The sequence below is a fragment of the Triplophysa rosa genome, linkage group LG5, assembly GCF_024868665.1.
Source record: "Triplophysa rosa linkage group LG5, Trosa_1v2, whole genome shotgun sequence".
Lineage (NCBI taxonomy): Eukaryota > Metazoa > Chordata > Actinopteri > Cypriniformes > Nemacheilidae > Triplophysa > Triplophysa rosa.
In genome coordinates this window covers 10,783,334-10,793,047 of record NC_079894.1, presented here as the reverse complement: position 1 = coordinate 10,793,047, position 9,714 = coordinate 10,783,334, and the positions used below count along the sequence as shown (strand labels likewise).

Here is a 9,714-nt window from a genome sequence, read left to right as displayed (position 1 = left end):
CAATTAGAGGTCTTTAAAATTGCGTGGAAAGAGAGTGCAAACTGTTATAAAAAGGCACTAAAAGCAGCAAAGGCTGAGCACCTCCGTAACCTCATAGAAACTAACAATCCAAGGTTTTTATTTAGTACAGTTGCTAAACTAACAAATAAACAGACTTCACCTGACCTAGGTATTCCGCCGCACCTTGGTAGCAATGAATTCATGAATTTTTTTACAGAGAAAATCGAAAACATACGAGACAAAATAGTAAAAACTCAACCTCCAAGTCTGTCCTATGAATTAGTACCAACCATCGCCCCAAAAGAAAGGCTACAGTGTTTTTCACCTATAAAACAGGAAGATTTAATTAAACTTATTGCAACATCTAAACCTACAACTTGCTTATTAGATCCCATACCAACTAAATTATTAAGAGTTATTACCCGTATCAATTGAGCCCATTTATAACATTATCAACTCGTCAATTAATCTAGGCCATGTCCCAGGACCCTTTAAGCTGGCCGTCATTAAGCCTCTTATCAAGAAACCAAACTTAGACCCCAATGAACTAGGAAACTATAGACCGATTTCAAATCTCCCTTACCTGTCTAAAATACTAGAAAAAGTAGTGTCCACTCAGTTGTGCTCTTTCTTACAAAACAATGACATACACAAAAAATTTCAGTCAGGCTTTAGACCGCATCATATAGTACTGAAACTGCGCTCGTTAAAATGACAAACGACCTGCTTATAGATCACTTACACAATTATACCGGTATTCAGGGACAGGCACTACAATGGTTCCGATCTTTCTTATCAGACAGACATCAATTTGTCCATTTAAATGGGGAATCTAACACAAGCGGCAGGAGTATATGGCGAGAGAGGACCGGGCCCGGACATTAGTTAAGTTTTGTTTATGTCGTGTGGCCGGCAGTCGTCCGTGAGTGGCTGCCGGCGTGTTTTTACTGCTGGATTTATTGTTTATTTATTTTGATTAAAGTGTTTTTATTGTTCGCCAGTTCCCACCTCCTTCCTTCCGTTTTATTGAACCTTATTACAGTGGTGCCAAAACCTGGGAGGAAGGAGGGACATGCTGTCAAAGAGTCCTCGCCGCTGAGGGGGATCGCGGTGCCGAAGAGTTCGGGCAGAGGCGGTGGTGCTGGCGCGTGTGCCTGGATGGGGCGAAGACCTCGTGCCATGTCCTGGGTCTGAGGTGGGGTGGCTGCCGTCCGCGAGGGAGCAGAGAGGTCAGCCCCGCTTGCCGTTGGCCAGAGCATGCTACCGTCCGCAGGATCGGGGAGGAGCAGGAAGCGGGGGACCTGCTGCCGGCTGCCCTCGTTCGGAGGAGCCACCACCGGCCGCCAGGACACGAGGACCTCGCTGCCATGCCCCTGGGTCTGAGGTGGGGTGGCTGCCTTCCGGGAGGGAGCGGAGGAGTCAGCCCCGCTTGCCATGGGCCGGAGCCTGCTGCCATCCGCCGCATAGGGGAGGAGCAGAAAGCGGGGGACTTCCTGCCGGCTGCCCTCATCCGGAGGAGCCATCGCGGCCTCCAGGGGCCGGAGCAGGAGCGAGGAAGCGTCTAGTACCACCACATGGCACCGCAAGGAAGAGCCTCTCGGCTGGTTGAGGACCGAGCGACAGCGTGTCGGGGAACGGGGCTAATTTTTTTTCCTCTCTCCCTTCTTCTGCCCCTGGTGCTTCCGTCGCCGTTCTCTCGTCTCGTCGGTCCATACCCCCAGGCGCCATTGGGACTGGCCCCCCCGGGGGGGGGAGTAGGCACAGTCCTGTGGGTAACCCCCAGCCTGTGAGGGGCGATGGGGGTATGTGACGAAGGAGGCGTGACGAGAGCCGTGGGAGGAGCAAGCGAGGCCGGTGATGCGATTGCTAATGATTGCTTAAATGAAATTAAGTTTTGTTTATGTTCGTGTGGCCGGCAGCGTCTGTGAGGGGCTGCCGGCCTGTTTTACTGCTGTTTATTGTTTATTTATTTTTTATTAAAATGTTTAAATGTTCGCCGGTTCCCACGTCCTTCCTTCCATTTTATTGAGCTTTATTACACACTACTTAGTGGTTGTCCTGCATCATCAATAAAAAACTACAGTTAGTTCAGAATGCAGCTGCCAGAGTTCTAACCAGGTCCAGAAAATACGATCACATAACCCCAATGTTATCAACCCTTCACTGGTTACCCATTAAGTATCGTATTGACTTTAAAGTTCTTTTAATCACTTATAAAGCCTTAAACGCTTTAGCCCCTACGGTCCGTGTACTTGGCGGCCAACGGATTTTCCTTTTGAAATTAGAACATCAAAATCGGGAATCCAGCTGTTTTCCAGTTTTTGTGTTGATTATGAAAACGAAAAATGAACGAATGACCCGTTGTCTGTTTTTTTTTTTCAAATGTGTTTATAAGTGGAAATCGGGAATTAAAATACACCTGTGAAAATCTTATATCTCAATTTTGTGCAGATTGTTTGTAGTGACCCGGAAGCGGAATCTTTATTTTGCTCGTCGTAACCGGAAGGGGAAGCTAGCGAGTAATTACCGTTCTGTTCATGTACCGTTCTGAAAATGTCTTTGCATGAATATACAGATTTTATTGCAGAAAAAAGAAAAGCTGGACTTACTTGTGGTGATATTTATGCTGCACTGTGTACCCAGTTTGGTGCCATTGTTTTGTGTCAAGATGCATACCAGTAATCAGTTCTTACCAAGGCATTTTTATCATTTAACTAAGGGTTAGTCCTGGCTTAAACTTAACCCTCTCTGTGAAACCGGGCCTTTATGTGAGTGTGCGTGTGTTTGTACAATGTTACCCCGGTTGCCACACATTTAGGCATTTTTGGTGTCCAGAGAGAGAGAGAGAGAATCTAGCTATTTATCTCACCCCCAGGCTGGATCGTCTTTTGGTCGAAAAATGATGACTGGGTATCTATCTGCAAAAGGGGTCAAAGCTTCTGAGGGCAGAGTGGGTAAAGTGTTGAGAGGTATTCATCAACCCTACCACACTGCAAGACAGCAGGTACGGTCAAATAGCTTTGATTTTTCTGAATTTATTTTCAATAGAACATTGGTGATTCAGAATCTAAGGATTCAAATAAATGAATATTGAGTTTCTATAATATTGTTGTTCTTATATTTTAGGGTGCTCGAAATCTAAACCCCATACCCTACAATGCTGAATACATGGGTCACAAGCTGCATGTAGATCTGAATGAGAAGCTTGTTATGTTTGGAGTGACCCATGTAATGGCTATTGATGGTTTTAGCAAGAAGGTTGTCGGTCACTCCACCATGCCAATAAAGAACAACATAATCATTTATGAGGAAGTGTACAGGTAAAATAAACTTACTAGTACTAGTAGTTCTCAGAATTTTTAGGGCAGACTTGTCACTTGAAAGTACATTTTTAAAAAGGTGGTTACAACCTAGTTTTGTAATGTAATAATTAATTTGGCAAATTCTTATGTAATTTTTTCTTGTTCTTGTAACTGTTGATTAAAGCAACCAGTTTCTTCATTTTTATATTTTCCAAAGTGTTTTATTTTTATTGAAACAGTATTCATTTACAAACTCAAATGGGGAAATGTTTTTTTTATTGTGACTGGGGATCTATGGCTTGGAGTATTGATGTTTATGTTAAAGGTTTAATTTGTTTTATGTTTGTCTGTGATTAATCCTCAGACCTGCTGTGCTTTCCTATGGACTATGGGACCAGGTCAGAGTTGACTGTGGAAAAGAGATTTATCTGACATTATTCATCCAGGAAAAGCTTGCAGAACACGGATTCAATCCTCAAAGGCAGCCATACATTCAAACACCTTCTACATGGGTGAGATAAATGTGTTGTTGAAAATGAAATGGTTTCCAAACCACATTTCTCCATTTGCCGGTTTCATCAGCTTAGTCAACAAATTCACGTGTATTGCGCTGCCCACAATTATAAGCGACATTATTTACAACACTGGTAACAGACAATTGCGTTTATTAACCACATGGGGGAGCCGTGAGCAAGCTCTATAGGGTGACTTTAATCAGAATCAGAATCAGAATCAGAAGAGCTTTATTGCCAAGTGTGCTTGCACACACAAGGAATTTTCTTTGGTGTTGGAAGCTTCTAGTACAGACATTCAACACAATGACAATACAATATAATACGATTTAAAGTCTAAAACATTCTAAATTGTGCATATATAAAATAAAGACTATTTTACAGAAAATGGGGGATAATAACATATAAGAGACATTGTACAGGGTAGTATATAGTAGAATAAACATATAAAAGACTGCAGACATACTAACACTATTCTTAAAACATTCACAGAACCACGTGATAGAGAGAATGTGGTCAGAGGTGAATGCCAGAGTCAACTACCCTTTGAAGTCAGCTTTGGTACAGCCGGTGAACCAGGAGGAACTGGACATGGAGGACAACACATACAAGTATTGTGTGTCAAACCTGAAATGCCAGATAGCTAGAGTTGGCATCACAAATGTCAAAGAGGCATGGAATGCACACAGGATACCAGGTATGATTCATTTCATTTGACTGGCTGCATTACAAGCATGTCTTGTTAATTAAGTGGTTTAAATTAAATTTTGTTGTTTTATTTTAATGTTTAAATTTGTAGCTCAAATTACAATAAAACACCAACTAGTTCAATGACATGCATATGCACAGGATGTGTCAGAGTCCATCCTTTTGAAATATCATATTCTTGACATACCCCTATTCTATAAAACCTATTTAGTCTGAATACATCTTCAGCACATTGAAATTATAATCTGTTTTGACATCTCTGTTGCTGTGAGAGACCAACTAAAATAAATTGCTAATAGAAGTTTGGTTATCACCAGTCGGTAACTTCTCACTACTCACTCTACTCTCTTGAAGGAAAGGGAATACCAAATGAACTGGCTAAAGAAGGGTGTCCTGCAAAACTTCAAGAGGACTACCTGCCTATTGGTACTGTTGCTGCTGACCTTTATCAGCAGGAATTGGGATCAGCCTTGAAAAGGGAATCAATCAATCCATTTTTGGATGTAATCCTTCCCGTAAAGCCCAACAATGGACTGAGACTGAATTTGGTTCTCAAATTGACTTGTTATCACTACACCAAAATGTGATTAACCATAACTATGGCCCTTTTAAAGATGCAGTTATGTCTCTTATTGATATCGTCAGAAGATGTGTGTGACCGTTACAAGTGACCTGCAATGATCAATGAAACGGTACATTACAAAAAACATTTATTGCAGAAACTGTAAAACCTGTTTCAATTCATAACAATTGCACTTAATCACAAATACATTCCAGTTTAACAAGTCTTTCTCAGTCATGTTTTTTTAGTGGTCTTGTCTTGTAAACAAACTGAGCTTTTGCCTGAAAACTAAGCTCACCAGATTGAATGTAGATAATGTAACAGTAACTTCCTTGAACTTAATTGCATTTACCAAGTAGTGTTCTACTCAAAAACATTAAACAGAACATTACACTACACATTTGGTGAGAACTGAGCAGTATATTTAACAGCCGTTAACTTGAAATGCGAACTTTCAGCCTGTGTAGCTCTCCGGTAACGTGTCTGCCCATCCTATTTATATCTCACTGAAGAAAGACAGGACGTCAGAGAGACCTCTAACCTGATGCACATTGGAGTTAAACTGTTCTGCTCTGCATTTCAGACAGTTATCTGCATTTAACAACCACTGCTCCACACGTTCGGCATCCAACCAGAGACTTGCAACATATGGCAAACATGGGCTCTGACAATAGAGCTGTAAGGTTTTAAACAAAGAAATTAATGCTGAAAATTATAGTTACTTTTAATATGATAATTAACTTAACTGACTGTACAAGTATCCACAGCTACATATCTTACACATACCTTTACAAACAGGACAAGTGAAGGCATCCTTCATTAGTTGCAGACAGTTGTTTGACATTACTGCTGTGGTTTTGGTCTTTGCAAGATCAGACAGCTGGTTTATTGATGAAGTGATGTTTTGGAGGCCCTCTGCAGCTTGCTTTAGTTGGTCAATTTTAGCAATGACCTCTTGTAGGCTTGAGCCTTCTTCAGCCCTTCGACTTAAAATGTAGGGACAGTAAAGAAAGGATGGTCAAGACAACAACAACAAAAAAAGCAGACTATCAAATGAAGTTCCAATAATAGCTATGCATAAGAACTGATATTTGAAAAACATTCAGTCACTAGCACACAATGTAACCTAAATTTGGACCTTTTTATTCACAGGCTATATGATTTCACCATCAAAATGTTGTATTACCTTATTTTAGCTCTTCTTCCATTCTGGAACTCCACAAAGTCTTGTTCAGAGATGGCATAAATTTTTCTGGAATTCTGTTTCCAGTAATGGTAACCTTAGGAGTCAGAGGACATGTATTTTGTTTCTGTATTTAAAATCAACATTAATGTTAATTAGAACCTGCTAATTAGAAGTTTCTGGTCATACAACTCACTTCTTGTGGTCTCAGAGTCAGTTAACTCGTTGCCTTGGCTGTATGTGTCATGGCTCTGCTTCCTTAGTCATGTTTTTCTTGGTCCTGTAGCAGAGCCATGACAAAGTCTTTGGTTATGTGTGGAGAGAAACATATTATTGTCCGTTTGACAGTAATATACGTTCTCTCCAGTGTCTTGTCATTGGCCCCATTCCTCTCGTTTCCTTGTTATCCTTCGCGTGGAACCAGTGTCAGCCTGTGTCTTACACGCTGCCGGCGTGTAAGGTCGGCAAATGGGTTGGGCGTACGCCCGCGAAAGCGCTTTCTCCCCTCTCCAGGCAAGTCTAGAGTGCTATTTCAGCCGCCCTACTTCCCCCACCCCTTAAGGTGAAGTACAGGCATTCCATCCATCCATCACTAAGCATTGGCAATTATGGTGACAGACTGGGTGGTGCGGTCTGTTGTAACCAAGTTCAGTATTGGTAGAGTCACCCCTGCTCAGGTGGACCCCTATACTCGGACTGTTGCCCTATACGTAGTGCCTCCCCAGCAGGGTCGTCCCGTATGATGAATTCCTCACTCTTGGTTCCCCTGTCGGTGAACCTGTGACCTCCCCTCCGGTGGTTACTCCACCTGGGTTCTTCCCCCCCATTCAGGCTGGGGCAGTTTTCTTGCATGTTGTTCTCCCCACTGGTGAGACCATGTTGGTGTCTCCACATGTAACCTCCCCTTGTGGTAGGATGTGGCCTCCGTAATATACTGTTCAACGAGGAGAGCAGTGTTTCCCCAGTGTTCCTTATGGCGCCGGGCGGCATCTCGCTAATTGAGACAAACGCCACCGAGCCTCTCAGGGTATGCTACTAAGTACTGATCCCACTGGAAGATTACGTCTCGCAGTAGCGCTCACTTGTGACTCGCTAGTCCAGTCAGTGTCTCTCTGCTGGAGGTCGTGATACGGTTCAGCGCCGTGGCGTGTAAAGATAGGTCCCCAGTCTGTCTCTCAACACAACGTCGAGAGACCGACTGAAAGGGAACGTCTCTGTTACGACTGTAACCTCTGTTCCCTGATGGAGAGAACGAGGCGTTGTGTGTTCATGCCACAACGCTTCACCGACCCGCTGCAGCGACCGGGAGATGCCTCTCAGGTTCCTCAGCCCAAAAGATGAGTGAATAGCCGCCGCCATCTCCCTTTTATACCCGTATGCACGGGGCGGGGACTGGCGAGCGTGTGCCATTCGCCAAGCCCATTGGCATTTTAAAATTCCTCTCGGAGATGATAGGTTCTCAAGATCAAACCCCAGTCTGTCTCTCAACACAACGTCTCGTTCCCTCCATCAGGGAACGGAGGTTACAGTCGTAATCGAGACTATAGATACTACAACTATAGATTGTGATTCGAATTCAATACCAGAATATATTTTTGTGAAAGCCAAATTGGAGGTATGCAATTTAGACTAGACAAATGTTTTAGGTACTGGGGAATAGGATGACTTTCCATGTAGAAATGTCAAAATTAAATGTATCTGATATTTTCTTCCATTTTATAACTAATAATATTATGAGGTGCGATGACAGAGTTGTTTTTTCAGAGGAATTTCAAGAATCTTTAAAATGCATACTCATTTAATTTGATTTTGTTTAGAAGATAAATTTGTATAAATTAGTTGATTTTTCTTCTGTAATGAAAAATGCACTTTTAAAATACACAATAAAATGATCATAATAAAATCTAGCGATATGTTTGTATGAAAACCAACTCACCATCTTCACTATCAGCCAAAATGACAACTTTGGCACTGGGGAACTTGGCTCCCACTTGGCCGCCCATAGGCATGCTGAGTGACACGTTGAAGCTCTCCTCTTCCTCATAGAGGGAGTCATCAATTATTATAATTCGACATGGCTTTTCCCTTTCATCCTTGTCAAAACGCAGAATACTGGTGTGGTCCTCTGGTCTTGTGATGTAGTCAGAATAGGAGAGCACAGTGCTCGGGGTGGTGCCAGTTGCGCTGCCTGTACAGAAATATATCTATACTTTCATACATGGAGACTTTAATTCAATTCAATTTTATTTATATAGCGCTTTTCACAATGTGCATTGTTCCAAAGCAGCTTTACAGGAGAGAAAAAGAAAAACTGAAAAACAAAAGGTAAAAAACAGGCACTGGTGTTTATAGAACAAGCAAGAGTTATTCTAGTAAATAATATCTAATAAATGATCTCCTGGTGGTTTATTTAGCATATTTTGCATTAAGTGAATGCTTTCTAAAAGATGTGTCTTTAATCTAGATTTAAATTGGGAGAGTGTGTCTGACCCTCGAATAGTATTGGGAAGGCTATTCCAGAGTTTAGGTGCTACGTATGAGAAAGCTCTACTGCCCTTTGGTGGATTTGTTATTCTAGGTGTTATCAAAAGTCTGGAGTTTTGAGATCTTGAGAGCGTGATGGGTTGTAGTGTGGTAGAAGCTCTGTTATGTAGGTAGGGGCTAAACCGTTTAAGGCTTTATAAGTGATTAAAAGAACTTTAAAGTCAATACGATACTTAATGGGTAACCAGTGAAGGTTGATAACATTGGGGTTATGTGATCGTATTTTCTGGACCTGGTTAGAACTCTGGCAGCTGCATTCTGAACTAACTGTAGTTTGTTTATTGATGATGCAGGACAACCACTAAGTAGTGCATTACAGTAGTCAAGTCTTGAGGTCACAAATGCATGAATAAGCTTTTCTGCGTNCAGCCACACATAAAATATTTCGTAATTTGGCAACATTTCTAAGGTGGAAGAAGGCTGTTTTTGTGACATTTGAGATGTGATTTTTAAATGACAGGTTGCTGTCTAATATAACGCCTAGGTCTTTAACTGTATTTGTTGGAGTAACAGTGCAGCCTTCAACTTGCAGGTTATAATCCGAAATATTCTGCTCACGTGTCTTTGGTCCGATAAGTAATATTTTTGTTTTATTAGAATTTAATAGAAGGAAATTACAAGTTATCCAATGTTTTACATGTTTTCTAATAATGTTTCCAAGGGGCAGCATGTATATGGAGAATAGCAAGGGTCCTAAAACTGATCCCTGAGGCAATCCATAATTTACTTGCATTAGATTTGATGATTCCCCATTTAAGTGGACAAATTGATGTCTGTCTGATAAGTAAGATCTGAACCATTGTTGTCACGGTCCCACCGTCTTGTTTATGAAATTCTAGTCGTGTGGTGGGATCGGGACAGAGTTCTTGGGTTTTATGTGGGAAGACCATGAGATGTTTATGC

General features: G+C 41.8%; 1 protein-coding gene across 1 annotated transcript; it reads left to right on the top strand.

Annotated features, from left to right (window-relative positions):
* The first annotated feature begins 3,229 nt into the window (after nucleotides 1-3,229).
* On the top strand, nucleotides 3,230-5,180 carry LOC130555134 (uncharacterized). Its single transcript, XM_057335218.1, has 4 exons — nucleotides 3,230-3,320; nucleotides 3,667-3,814; nucleotides 4,307-4,511; nucleotides 4,877-5,180. The coding sequence occupies exons 1-4, from the start codon at nucleotides 3,232-3,234 to the stop codon at nucleotides 5,107-5,109; spliced, it is 675 nt and encodes a 224-aa protein (XP_057191201.1). The 5' UTR covers nucleotides 3,230-3,231; the 3' UTR covers nucleotides 5,110-5,180.
* Nucleotides 5,181-9,714: the final 4,534 nt, after the last annotated feature.

Bases quoted from the DNA above. Each gene is read 5' to 3' on its own strand.
- LOC130555134 (XM_057335218.1), top strand. From the start codon at position 3,232: ATGGCTATTGATGGTTTTAGCAAGAAGGTTGTCGGTCACTCCACCATG. The intron at 3,321-3,666 runs GTAAAATAAACT...ATTAATCCTCAG, and splicing joins ATTTATGAGGAAGTGTACAG to ACCTGCTGTGCTTTCCTATG. The intron at 4,512-4,876 runs GTATGATTCATT...ACTCTCTTGAAG, and splicing joins GAATGCACACAGGATACCAG to GAAAGGGAATACCAAATGAA.